Below are 12,737 nucleotides of genomic sequence, written 5' to 3'. Positions count from 1 at the left end.
GCATTTTGGATACCGTCGGGTATGCTGCTGCGAAACCCCGGCCTTGCCGATCAAAACTGCTCTGGGCGCTCGACGGGCATATCGATTAGGTAGATTGGAACGAAGGTCTCCTTCAGCTCGACGACTCTCGGTCTCGCAATCAACAGTTGTTCAATACCCGACTACACTACCCGCGACTGACCCACGAACACTTCTGCTCCGTCCCGCCGACCGAGTCCTGTCCTTCCACCGCCGATCCCCTTCACCCCACAAGGGTCGACGACGACGACGGCGGCGACGACGACGACGACGACAGTACAACGAACACGACGTCCCCACCAACAGCATCAGCCCATCAATTCGACGAGCGCAAACCCCCCGCCGACTCGGAAGCTCACAGCAGCTCGCGACGGCGTCCTTGGCCTAAATATCCATCAACATACGCGGAGGAATTGGCTGCATGCCACTATCCTGTCGAACTGTTATCGACGCCAACCAGTTGTCTACCCTGAGAAAGTCCCCCCCCCCAAGACGAAGCCGCAACCGCTTCGACGCAACGGCGCGAGAGGCGAGCCAGGCACCTCGTCCCACGCGGCATTGTATCTATCGCCCAGTCGAGCTCTTCCCAGCTCTGGCTAGTCGCGTGTCTTATCGCATGCTAGCACTAGCATTCCCGACGTCCTATTTGCCAGCAACCTGCGATTCAACGTCGATTAGTTGAGCATCGGTCAGCCGACCTTTCGGCCCGGAAGAAGAAGACAAAGAGGGAAGAGGCGCTCGGTGCGCGCGAAAACCTGCTGTTAGGTAGCAAGATATATACATATATACCTACACAGCCGACGCCATGGCGAGTTCGCAGGGAGGAGGGGACTCCAAGTTGTTTGCCCGCGTAAGCTCTTTGTCCTTTCGTATTCCCGTCTCCCTTCCTTACTTACGGCTTGGCTTGTTTTTCCGGCATCTTGCTTCTCTAAGAAGGGTCCGCAACACGTCCATTCCAGCACTCGAGACTATTCATGTCACCCTATCCCTCTGCCCATCCTCGTCTGCCACCACAGCTTCCCCTCACCTCGCGCCTCCTACCTCCCTTGCTCTACCGCCCCTGTCTCGTTCTGTGCCAGCGGTCCTAAGCGATCTCGTTGCACCGCATCACCCCTCTTCAGCCCGCCGTCGTGTCTTGATCGCAACGGCCGACTTCCTCTCGCCTCCTCGTCCCCCTCGTCCCCGCCGACACCATGACACGCGCCTTTCGTCTAACCCACAACCGCCGTCATGTTTATGGCATATCTTCCCCCGCCGGCGTATAGCTCACATCTTCGTGGACCACAGGGCAAAGTGGCCGAGCTGCGGCTCGAGCTCAACAGCGGCGGCAGGAAGGACAAGAACTTCACTACCAAGAAGATCGCCCTCAAGAAGATCGTTGCCAACATGACCATGAGCAACAATGACATGGTTGCCTTGTTCCCCGACATTATTGGGTGCATGGGCATTCCAAGCCTCGAAATCAAGAAGATGTGAGTCTTTCATGCACAGAGAAAGCCCCTTCCTTGTCCATGCAGGACATGTTTGCTGACAGCTTTCTCCTCCAGGTGCTTCCTGTTCCTGGTCAACTATGCTAGGATGCGGTCCGAAATCGCAGTAAAAGCGATTCCGGTTCTAGAGCAGGTCAGTTCTAAGTCCTTGGCCCCTGATGGCAGGAAACTCCATGCTCACATGTCTATCGTCCTTAGGATATGGAAGACCCGAATCCTCTAGTTCGAGCGCTTGCACTACGAACTATGTCTTACATCCACGTGCGCGAGTTCGTCGAAGCCACGGTCCCAATAGTGAAGCACCTCCTCCGCGATTCAGATCCCTACGTGCGCAAGACGGCAGCCTTCTGCGTGGCCAAGCTCTACGACCACGACAAGCACATGGTAGAGGCCTCTGATCTTATCGCGCGGCTGAACAGCCTGCTCAAGGACGACAACCCTACCGTCGTGGCGAGTGCGCTGGCGAGCTTGATGGACATATGGGAGCGCAGCGATGCCATCAAGCTCACCATAGACTACGATAATGCGTCCAAGATGGTGGCCATCCTGCCCGACTGCTCCGAGTAAGCCCCCCAAGCCCCCTCTGCTTCGCGAACCCAGACTGTTGCTAACATTACACCCAAGATGGGGCCAGACGTATATACTGGAGGCGCTCATGTCCTACGTGCCACAAGATTCGGGTGAGGCGCTGCTGCTGGCCGAGCGCATCGCCCCACGGCTGTCACACTCCAACTCGGCAGTTGTTCTTACCTGCATACGCGTGATACTATACCTGATGAACTACATCGCCGATCAGAAGCAGATATCCGCTCTCTGCCGAAAGCTCTCCCCCCCACTTGTCACCCTGCTCGCCAAGGGCCCAGAAGTGCAGTATCTCGCGCTTCGAAACGCGCTGCTCATCCTGCAGCGGCGACCCGAGGTTCTCCGCAACGACATTCGAGTATTCTTTTGCAAATACAATGATCCCATTTACGTCAAGGTCACAAAGCTCGAACTGATCTTCATGCTCGCAACCGAGAAGAATATTGACGAAGTCCTCACAGAGCTTCGCGAGTATGCCACCGAGATTGACGTGCACTTTGTTCGGAAAGCGGTTCGCGCCATAGGCAAGCTAGCCATTAAGATTGAGCCGGCGGCGAGGCGGTGCATCAACCTCTTGCTGGAGCTGGTCGCGACAAAGATTACATATATCGTCCAGGAGGCTACCGTGGTTATTCGGAACATCTTCCGCAAATATCCGAACCAGTACGAGAGCATCATTGGCACTCTCTGCGAGAATCTAGACTCGCTCGACGAGCCCGAGGCCAAGGCGGCCATGGTGTGGGTAATCGGCCAGTATGCTAGCCGCATCGAGAACTCGGACGCTCTGCTCGAGGATTTCTTGTACTCGTTTGCCGAAGAGCCCGTCGAGGTGCAGCTTGCGCTCCTGACGGCAACAGTGAAGCTGTTCATCCAGCGCCCGACCAAGGGGCAGGAGCTGGTGCCGAAAGTGCTCAAGTGGGCCACCGAAGAGACGGACAATCCGGATCTACGAGACCGCGCTTACATGTACTGGCGCTTACTCTCTACCGACATGGAGGCTGCTAAGCGCATCGTCATGGGCGAGAAGCCAGCCATCACGGCCGAGTCGGAGCGCCTCGATCCTACCACGCTCGAGGAGATGTGCCTCAATGTCGGCACCCTGGCCACTGTCTACCTCAAGCCGGTGCAAACCGTGTTCCGCAATGCCCGGCCGCGCCGCCTCCACGAATCGCCCGCTCTCCAGCGCCAAGAGGTGCCCAACCCCAGCGGGGTTCTCTCAGACGCCAATAAGTCTCTCAGCCAATTTGGCATGGGAGGGCAGCCCGCCGACTTCGATCCCCGCACGGGCCGACCGTGGGGTCAAAACGGCGAAGGCAACCTGGCACAGGCGGTGCACGAGGCCGATGCATATTTCACGTCCCAAGTGCGCGGCATGCACGTCCAAGAGCAAGGGGACAGCTTCGGCGGCAACGGCAACGAGGGCTCGGGCTACGTCGTCAACCAGTATGCCCCGCAAACCGTGTACCAACCTGCCCAAGGCGTAGGTAATAACGGGGACCTACTGTTGTAGTCGAGGCTGTGCCCGTACGCATCTACTCGGGTGTTATTTCTTGTAGGCTTTTGTGAAGCACATTGGTGGCGAATAGTAATGTGCAGCAGGAAACACAAACGAGCGAGCGGGCCGCGGCATGTCTCCCAAAAACAGCAGTTAAAGGCTAGTAATTAAAACTTGGGAGTACGGATATATTGTTTGGTGGTAACGACGATCATGCCCGCCGCCAGTGGAGTTGTCTGGTTACAAATAGGCAGTCTTAAGACCACCAGCAGGACATTATTTGTAGATAGAGACAGCAACGTGGAACTTGGCAGAGTAATTAATGAACAAATCAAGCCTAGCTGGCGTTGAAGGACAATACGCAGTTTATCTCTCAGGCAGACAAAAACTAATTACGCATTACTTCAAGTACCATGTATCCCAACCTGGATAGTAAGTAGGTAGGTAGCCGGGATGTGATGTAGTGTTTTCCAGTCCTTTAGAGAGGGATGCGAAGAGACTTGATTTCGTTTAGCGCGAGCGGGAAGGTATATGGAACAGCACCGACTTAATTAGGTTGGATGATCGGTCTGAGTTGGTGTGGAAAAAATGAAGGTGTCTGCCCGTCCCGCCAGTTTGAAGAAAACAAGGGACGAAACCCCGATGACAATAGTTTGTAGAGGCAGATGCGTTCTCTCCAACCCGGACCCACCATGTTAAATACGTATTTGTCCAGACGTTCCAGAGCACAATGTAGTTCTAGCTAACTAACGTAGGTTGGTAGGTAATTATGGGCTTGCGGTGTCTGGTTCTCCTTCAACTACCTTGCTGACATCGTGGTGACATGAAATGAATCCATCGAGAAAAACGATAGGGAGCTAATTAGAGATGCCATGGTGTGTATTGTGACAGGCAACAATAAGCAACAAAAATCAGGGGGGGGGGGGGGGGGGGAGGAGAGATGATAGGGGGCATCGATAACAACAGGGGGTCGGGCCGGGACGGATAGTCGTTTCGGGATGTCTCGACGGGTTGCTCAACCCACGACAGCGCATACCAGCGCGACGATGGGACCGATCAAGGCGCAGCTCAGAATCGACAGCTTGCTGCCCGCGACTGCCTCAGCGCCCGCGGCTACAGTGCTGCTCGACGGTGTGGCCGTGGCGCTACTGGCTGCCGTGTCGGTCGTGCCGGTTGATGTTGTGGGCGGCCCAGACGACGCTGGCGGTGTGGATATCGTGGCCCCAGACACAGTAGTGGTGGGTGATGAGCCTGGCTCAGATGGAGTAACCACGATGACGCCGCCAACGCTGCTGCTGCTGCTGCTGCTGCTGCTGCTGCTGCTGCTGCTGGTCAAATGGCTAATGACTGGGGGACCGCCGGCTGGCCGAGAACTAGCGCCAACGGAGAGCACCACTGTGGTTGTCTTGAAGTCTGTCTCGCTTGCTGTGGTTGTTGTGGTGACTGTGATTAAGCTGACTGCGGAGCTGACGGCAGTCACGGGGGTGCATGTCGCCAGGATAGACGTGACCGAAGCAGACGGGGTGACGATTTTGCTTGTGGATAGGGTTGTTGGAGATTCATCACAAGTGTGGCTGGGAGTAGGTCTCGATACGCTGGGATTGTATGTGACGAGGACTACGTTGGTGGAGGTGAGGGTGGTCGTTGTCGTTGACGTCGTAACGTCTTTTTGGTTAAAGGAGACAACTTGGAGGGCCTCGATATTTCGGACTAACACGCCAGCACCTCCGCAAAATCCTTCATCCTTGTCTGCGGCAGCGATGCCAAAGCAGACGGCAGCGACGGTAGCCGCGACGATTTGCTTAAATGACATGTTGGTGGGTCTAGCGCTAAGTTGAGAACTCGGCGCTCCAAAGGTTGATGCTAGATCATCTATAACCAAGTTTCAGAATGGGTTTTATTCATCCATCTGGCATCCAAGACAGGGAAAGTGGGCCGTAAATGAGGAGGGATGGCGAGAAGGTGTAAGGAAGAAACCAGTGGCACTGGCACCGTGAAAGGAAACAATCGGGTGAGTCGATGTGCTACCACAATCGGCACCATCGACGGCCATCGGGGGAGGACATGTACTTGGTTCTCTTGCCGAGGTCTGTTGCGGCTATCTGGTGCTGACGTGGCCAAACGTTTATTTGGTCTAGTGATAAAGCAGAGGTCTCGTTGTTAGCCAAGGCGTAGACGCAAAGGAGCGCTGAAACAATTGACCAAAGAACATATCAAATGTCAAATGAAAAGACTTAGCTGCTCGACTCACTAGGATGGTCGGACAACCTGTAAAGTGGGTAGCTATGTTAAACGTTGAACATAATGCGCAGGTTGTCAAAGAATACGGGCCACGGCAAGAGGCTTCTCTGATCAGTTAAAGGAGCTCGATGTTGCTAGAAGGAAAGGAAGAGTGGCGCGTCTTTCGAGCGGGGAGTAATTAGGATAGGGGTTTTGTTCTGAGACTCTCGACTGCAACATTCACCATGGTTCACCTTTGACATGGAAATTGAGTGCGACAGTGATAACATTTTCTCGGCCTGGCAGCTGATGAATATCAAGATCCGATTCAATGGGGCCACAGAAATGCTAATTTCCCCGTGAAACTCTTCTTTTTACAGAAAGCCCATCTCCCGGAGGCACCGTACCTCCCTCTTCTCAGCCCAGAGGGCCAACCCGAGCCATACCATACGTGCCCTACCAATGAATAGTATTAATTGCCCCGTTGTTTGTCTGCCTTAGCCAACTGAGGATCCAGAAGATAGTTGGCAAACATCAGCTACCAAAGCTGCGAGCCGATGTTTTGATAGACCGAACACGCGAGGCCGTGTAGGTAGAAGATATTCCCATTCACAAATCTAATTAGATTATTTAAACAAACAGCAATCGGGAATTCGGCCATCCCGGAAACACTATCCCTTCTAGATGTGCCTACCAAACATGATACCCTTGTGTCAGTGTTACCAGGTGCCGCGTCGGCAAGATCGTGTGCAGTTATGAGTGGCCCGCCGTAGCTACTTTTTGCTCCCGTCGTCATTTGACACTTCCAGGTTGTGATCTGTCCCACGTCACTACGTGAAGCATCCGGCCCACCCGAACTCGTGACGGTGGGTTGACCGTGAAACCCTACTGGGGGGGGGGGGCAGGTTCTCTCCAGATTCCGATCATGCTTTAGTCATGTTTTACGGCAAATGATTATGGCACGACACTGCTGCTCTGAGCCACAAAGAACTACCAGTGGTGGTCCCTTTGGGACACCCATACCGTTTCGCTCTTTCAAAGACATTTCACATTTCATATCATTTCTCCCAAGTGGTACAACACAGACCTACACAACCACAGCTTTCTGAGCGGCGAACGAGGCCTATCTCAGGCAAGTAACCAGGATAGTATTATATGTGTTTCTCAGTTACCCTCGGGTAAAAAACACACCGGAGCAATGATGCTAGAGTAAATATAATCTTATAATTACGTCTTGGACCCAATCAAGAACATAATCGGCTGCCGAGCTGAAGTGTTTACTATCCTGTGATTTCGAGTGGTAATTATGGAGAGCTATTTACCCTATGGTTAGATCCACAGAGTTCAAAAGGGGCGAGCAAATGAGCCACTGGCGGGAGTATCCACGGGCGGACCAACCGCTTGTTTTGTATACCTACGGTACCTAATTATGGGGAACTCAAAGCCACCTGGCGCCAAGGTAACTCACCTTACCTCGGGCACTGATGAAATGATTGTTGGCCCGGTCAACGACTGCCTGCCTCGGACCCAAGGTTCCGGGGCTCTATGAATTTATTTTTATACATACAAACTCGAACTCACGAATGGAAGTGAGATGATGGACGGCATGCCTCTGAAATGTTGCGAGGCATGACTATAACAACTCTACGTGCCACGGCAGCTCTCTATTTGCCTAGCAGTCCATGGTAATCACACAAAAGCGCACCCGCCGCCTTGACTGACAGTTCCTGTTTCTGGGGCGGCGTGTGAGCTGAATAGACAGACGGCTGTCATTGCCATCGCGAGAAACGGTAGAACTACCTTCGTTCAAGACTTTGGCACCGTCTCAATCGGTATTGATATCAGTATCTTCCATCTGCATATCGTGCAGAACTGGAATGTGGTGGCAGCACGCAGAGTAGGTAGCCGGTGAGAAGAGATAATATGACCTAGGTAGGTACCTTGTGTTGTTTCACAGACATTCACCTGAAGCAAGAGGGAAAACCCGACTCGCCATGGACCTGGTCTAGAACTCGCATGCATGCCTACCGCTCTTTACAGTTGACATGAATACTTCAGGTATTCGAGACAAAGTTTCAGAAGATGTGACCCGGGTTTCATTTCTTTGGGTGTGAATGGACCATGGGTTGGTTTATGTGCCCCCGAACTTGGGTGAGGGTAATGGCTGACTTTCAGTGGTGGATGCACCTGTGCCTCTCAACAAGCGCCGTTTAGTCATGGATGGTGGTGTCTGCGTATTTGGTCGTGCAGGAATGCCGACCAACGGCGAGGACATGCACCCTACATTTTATACTTGGGGTTAGACATGTCTTCTCTGTATGTAATAATGCCGCCCCAAGTTTCGTCGGAGAAGATGCGATGCAACAAACTCAGCTAAATTCCAATCAACGTATGTATGTCCACGTACTGCACAGTACGCCGTATTTGCGGGCAATTGAGTTGAGCTGGGTGTTTGGCAGGGTCTTGGTGAGACCCGACCGATGATGGGCTGACATTCCTTCAGTAATACACCCTCCCCCCCGGACAAAGACATCCAAAGGGGAAAAGATGGCGAGGGGTGTCTCGGGATTTCATCGAGAAAAAAGCTCCGGAAATATCGAATTTGGGGAAACCGGCGCCCCGGATGTTCGCACATGCTTGTTGACTAAGGACCGAGTAAGCTGGGTGGCGAGGCTGTGTAGGGTGTAGGCACGGAGTACTTCGGCTGGACTGGGCGAATCGTTTCCGTCACGATTCCGGTTCTAGTGTTCCAGGTTCTCTGACAACATGGATTCCTCCAGGATGGAAGCTTCCTACAATGGCTCGAGTCGCTCCGGTTACTTTTGGGATCTAGGCACCAAACAGACTGTCTCTTCTCCCAGCGCAGCGCGAGCCAGGAACCTGAAACAGGACCGCGTGCTGTGCAACGGGGCTTAATTTAATTTAGGTTCTAGGTCGACATACAAGCCCGAAACAAGGCAGAGAGAGAGCAGCCCGCCAATCTTGAACTTCTCGTCTTGAGCCGAGCCTTCGACATGCCTTCGACATGCCAAAAACCCTCCATCCCTCTCATCCATGGTCGGATCAGCTGGACTTTTTCTTAGCGGCTGCAAGCTCAGACTCGAGAAGCAGAAGCAGAAGCAGAAGCAGAAGCAGAAGCAGAAGCAGAAGCAGAAGCAGAAGCAGAAGCAGAAGCAGAAGCAGAAGCAGAAGCAGAAGCAGAAGCAGAAGCAGAAGCAGAAGCAGAAGCAGGAGCAGGAGCAGGAGAGCAGGATTAATGGTGATTGCACAGGTGATGGCGTGCATGCTTCCCTGAAAGTTCCAGACTTCTTGGAACTTCACACCCACTTCTAGCTTCGCCGTGACTACTGTACCTAGAACTAGACTAGTGGATGGATAGAGGGCTGGCCGCCAAAGCATGGACTCTTTTTTTTCGCTTGAGCCCGTCGTAAACAAACAGATACGTACTGCTGCGGCTTCCTCGGGAGAAGGAACCACCTCAGTGGGAAGGACTCATGGCACTCTGAGTAAGCGTGTACCACAACAACCAAAGCGTGCAGGAAATTCGCTCAAGGGAACTTCCATTATCGGAAGGTTTGCATCATCAATCGGGCTTTCGACTCTGCCAGGTCGCGGGGCGTGTTTGGACGGCAATCACTAAAGTTGTGCCTGGCTGGTCCGTGCTAGGGCAGGGCAGGGCGGCCAGCTAGCTGCGCTCAATGGCGCCTTCCTGGCACAGCACCAAGCAAACCAAGCACTGCAGCTACAGAGCTCCCGCCGCCCTAACTGGCGGCGGGTTTGGAAACTAGGGGCTGCCGGGGGGGCTGTTTTTGACATTTCCTCAGGTTTCTCTCTGATCTGAACATCGAATGTTTTCCGGGGGCTCCCAATAGGTTTTTGGTTACGCCAGTCGGATTTTGTGTGATATCGCGTCCGTCTGGTGATTTGTTTGTTTTTTCTTAGAAAGGCCAATTCGCCATCTCCCACGCTCCTTTGTCACTTTCGACGGCCATCCGCAGACGCCTGCCTACCCGCCTCCAGGTTCCCTCTGGGCTGTCCAGTTGCTGAGTGGGAGGAGGCGAGACTGGGGCCAGCACAGTGGGCCATTACGGGATACGGAATACGCCCTCGTCTTATCCGCCCCTCGTCGTGCCATCAATCTGTCTCCCCTCCACCTGTGCAAAATCGCCAGCATTCCTGGTCACCATATTACATGAACTTCTCTTGACAGGGCACTTCAGGTCGATAGCCACACCCGCGCCCGCGCCCGCGCTCGCACTCGTCCGCCACCCGTGCGTCCGCATTCGACGGCGCTTTCTTGGGTCTGGGCTCTGGAGGAGGCGACATCGCCAAGCCAGCGCATCTGGCCGACCGGCTTTCCCTTGTACTGACTCCCAGTGACGGCCAGCTGAGAGTCGAAGCCGTTCTGGACCGGGGCCCGACGACAAGGACGCAAAGCACGTGTCCCGATACCAGCGCAGCAGTGACCTCAGTGCCAGGCGCCGTTTCCGGACAGCAACCGCGAAGCTCCACCCGTTGAAAGCGAAACGGCACCCTCTCGATCCGCCGCGATAGAGTGCGCCTGCAGCCTGATTGTTCTGCAGCGCGTTCCCAGTTGATCACATCTTCGGCGAGCTTATTTCTTTCCGGAGGGATCTATTTGGTCTCTTGATCGCCGCCATAGTTCTCCTGCCTCGTGGCTTCGAAGCTCCCGAGACACGCTCCATTCCTCACATCATTGGGATCCGCTATGGCTGAGGACGGCCTTAAGATGACCGGAGGTCCGACTCCGACGGAGGATGTACAACAGAAACCTAAAGACGCTGCGTTGGCGGGAAAGCTGGATACGATGGAGGCGTCGCAATCTCACATAGAGGGCGAGTTTTCTCTTCCCGTACCAGCCAAAGAAGACGTGCCTTCCGCAGACCTCAGCCCGGCGCCAACTGCTGCAGAATCCGCATCCAAAGGAAAGGATAAAGATGACGCACCGGCCCATATTGAAAAGCAAAGCGAAGATGACTCTCTATCAATAGAGCCTTCGGACCCGCCGGTTTCCAGTAGCGGAGCGAACGCGGAAACGCCCGTCTGCACCATAACGCTCCTACTTCCGACCGGTGCTAGACATCCTTACAAAATCGATGAGAAGTATCTGGCCAAGCGTAACGTGGAAATACCTGATGTGACAGAATCCGGGAGGAAGGACCCCTTCAGCATCTCGGTCTACAAGCTGAAGGAGCTGATATTACGAGAATGGCGAGAGGAATGGGATGGCAAGCCCGCCAGCCCGACCAGCATACGACTAATCCACTTCGGAAAGTTGCTGGATGATAAGGAGCAGTTGAAGAGTGAGACTCGGCTTTTGCGCTTCCTTTGGTATGCATGAACTAACTGGTTTGACCGCAGAATACCAGTTTACAATCGACAGTCCAAACGTAGTCCACATGTCGGTTCGCCCACCCGAAATGATGGAAGAGGACGAAGCTGGTAAGGGGAAGAGCACTAGCCGGGATGGGAGAAGTCGCGAAGGCAGCGGCGGCTGCTGCGTGATCTTATAGGAGAGGCCAGATACGCACTCTGCCTTTTCCAAGGACATGGTGTCTTGTCCCATGCCCACTGGGATATTGAGAACCCATTGGCTTTCCGAAGCGTACAAATTGACGACAACCACATAATGGACCGATTCAAGGTTCTCGGCGTATTTAACGGGGAATTTTGTCCCTTCAAACGAACATTATCTTGCATGGTGGAAAGGAACTTGGCTGGTGGTTTTGAAACGAGATACTTTCACTTTTGCTCTGCTTACCTTACTCAAAGGTGCAGAGGACCGGGGGGGCAGGCGTATCATATCAGTGTAACGTTTTGTTGTTGTTGGGTTGGAACATGAATGACGAGCAGGTAGAGGAAGAATTTCATTTACATTCATGTGTTGGTGGCTGTGGCTGCGCGCGTACTGCATGCATATCCGCATGTTAAATGGGGCATAGGGTCTGCCCAGAGTGCGTTAGGTTGTGTATTGCGGATCTAAGCTTCCATCTCGACGACGACAACGCGAGAATTATCGTACATGGCCTTCTACCTACTTGCTAGGCATCGACGCCGTGCTAGCCCATAGAGCGAGCATACGAAGTAATTTCTGCCCCGTAATCTCTAAAGCCCTTGTCCCCCCTCGTGAAATTCCACCTAGATGTTTAGCTTGCGCTCCATCTCGTCTTGCATGCCGACGACAGCGCGTGTGTCTTCGCCGCTGTAGACGTCCTCCCAGGTGATGGTGGTGTCGCGGCCCGACAGGATCTCTTCGTGGACGCTCGCCTGGCCGCCGGTGCCGCTCCCGCCGAGCGCCATGGGCCGCCACTCGCCGTCGCGAGTAATCTTGAGCTCCATGCCACGGCGGATGGGCTCCGCCATGCCGTATGTCCGCCGCAGCGTCTCCATGCGCAGCGCGTGCCTCGTCGCCTCCCAAGCCTTCAGCCGCGCCTCTAGCGGGTGGCCTGATGCTGGCTGTCCCTCGGCGCTCGCGTGCGCTGACGGCCCGACGCCCGCGCGCAGAGTGTCGTGCAGGCCCGGCGCTGATGGCGCGGCCGCGGTCCGCTCGCTGATGTGGCTGAAGGAGGACGAGTGGTCGTCGGCGGGCACGATGCGGAGAGACTGGATTCGGGGAGGGGGCACGATTAGTTATCTTGGGTAGAGAATGGGGCGAGAAGCCAGAGGTGGTATGCTGCGGAAAGAGTGAACGCAAAGGGGGATGCGATTGCGTACCATCTTGACGGCGACGTGTGCCGAGTATGTGCTTATTAGCGGCTGGTTTGCTGTCAGGGCGGGCCCTGGGCTTTGCTCGTCGTCCTGATTCTGAAATGTAAAGCTCGATTCACTGTTGAGATGTCGCTTTTAAGTTTGCAGAAGCGGTTGGGCAGTGCGTGGTTGGAGTTGTTTGCTGGTGGTGACGATTGATTCCG

At 54.3% G+C, this 12,737-nt stretch overlaps 6 protein-coding genes across 6 annotated transcripts; 4 read left to right on the top strand and 2 right to left on the bottom strand.

Annotated features, from left to right (window-relative positions):
• Nucleotides 1–1,254: 1,254 nt before the first annotated feature.
• B0T26DRAFT_659471 (adaptin N terminal region-domain-containing protein) lies at nucleotides 1,255–3,600 on the top strand (the record flags this gene model as incomplete). The annotated part of the gene is made up of 4 exons (XM_060438952.1): nucleotides 1,255–1,490; nucleotides 1,566–1,641; nucleotides 1,707–2,071; nucleotides 2,133–3,600. The coding sequence occupies 4 exons, from the start codon at nucleotides 1,255–1,257 to the stop codon at nucleotides 3,598–3,600; spliced, it is 2,145 nt and encodes a 714-aa protein (XP_060289280.1).
• Nucleotides 3,601–4,859: 1,259 nt separating this feature from the next.
• B0T26DRAFT_807525 (uncharacterized protein) lies at nucleotides 4,860–5,590 on the top strand (the record flags this gene model as incomplete). Its single annotated transcript, XM_060447228.1, has 2 exons — nucleotides 4,860–5,188; nucleotides 5,308–5,590. The coding sequence occupies 2 exons, from the start codon at nucleotides 4,860–4,862 to the stop codon at nucleotides 5,393–5,395; spliced, it is 417 nt and encodes a 138-aa protein (XP_060289279.1). The 3' UTR covers nucleotides 5,396–5,590.
• Nucleotides 5,591–7,440: 1,850 nt separating this feature from the next.
• B0T26DRAFT_524174 (uncharacterized protein) lies at nucleotides 7,441–7,965 on the bottom strand. The gene is made up of 2 exons (XM_060435498.1): nucleotides 7,746–7,965; nucleotides 7,441–7,629 (listed from the first exon to the last, which is right to left on the bottom strand). Exons 1-2 carry the CDS (start codon nucleotides 7,825–7,827, stop codon nucleotides 7,478–7,480), a joined length of 234 nt encoding a protein of 77 aa, XP_060289278.1. The 5' UTR covers nucleotides 7,828–7,965; the 3' UTR covers nucleotides 7,441–7,477.
• A 606-nt stretch (nucleotides 7,966–8,571) lies between these two features.
• On the top strand, nucleotides 8,572–9,138 carry B0T26DRAFT_681744 (uncharacterized protein; the record flags this gene model as incomplete). Its single annotated transcript, XM_060440680.1, has 2 exons — nucleotides 8,572–8,705; nucleotides 8,889–9,138. 2 exons carry the CDS (start codon nucleotides 8,572–8,574, stop codon nucleotides 9,136–9,138), a joined length of 384 nt encoding a protein of 127 aa, XP_060289277.1.
• A 1,495-nt stretch (nucleotides 9,139–10,633) lies between these two features.
• B0T26DRAFT_659885 (ubiquitin-related domain-containing protein) lies at nucleotides 10,634–11,339 on the top strand (the record flags this gene model as incomplete). Its single annotated transcript, XM_060438984.1, has 2 exons — nucleotides 10,634–11,129; nucleotides 11,188–11,339. 2 exons carry the CDS (start codon nucleotides 10,634–10,636, stop codon nucleotides 11,337–11,339), a joined length of 648 nt encoding a protein of 215 aa, XP_060289276.1.
• Nucleotides 11,340–11,964: 625 nt separating this feature from the next.
• B0T26DRAFT_681742 (proteasome maturation factor UMP1) lies at nucleotides 11,965–12,543 on the bottom strand (the record flags this gene model as incomplete). Its single annotated transcript, XM_060440679.1, has 2 exons — nucleotides 11,965–12,429; nucleotides 12,541–12,543. The coding sequence occupies 2 exons, from the start codon at nucleotides 12,541–12,543 to the stop codon at nucleotides 11,965–11,967; spliced, it is 468 nt and encodes a 155-aa protein (XP_060289275.1).
• Nucleotides 12,544–12,737: the final 194 nt, after the last annotated feature.

The sequence above is a fragment of the Lasiosphaeria miniovina genome (assembly GCF_030549165.1).
Source record: "Lasiosphaeria miniovina strain SMH2392-1A chromosome Unknown B0T26scaffold_9, whole genome shotgun sequence".
Lineage (NCBI taxonomy): Eukaryota > Fungi > Ascomycota > Sordariomycetes > Sordariales > Lasiosphaeriaceae > Lasiosphaeria > Lasiosphaeria miniovina.
This window is presented reverse-complemented; position numbering and strand designations above follow the sequence as displayed.

Excerpts from the sequence above, each read along its gene's own strand:
- B0T26DRAFT_524174 (XM_060435498.1), bottom strand. The coding sequence starts at position 7,827 with ATGCATGCGAGTTCTAGACCAGGTCCATGGCGAGTCGGGTTTTCCCTC. Across the intron at positions 7,630-7,745 it reads TGTCTGTGAAACAACACAAG|ACGGTGCCAAAGTCTTGAAC; the intron begins GTACCTACCTAG and ends ATACCGATTGAG.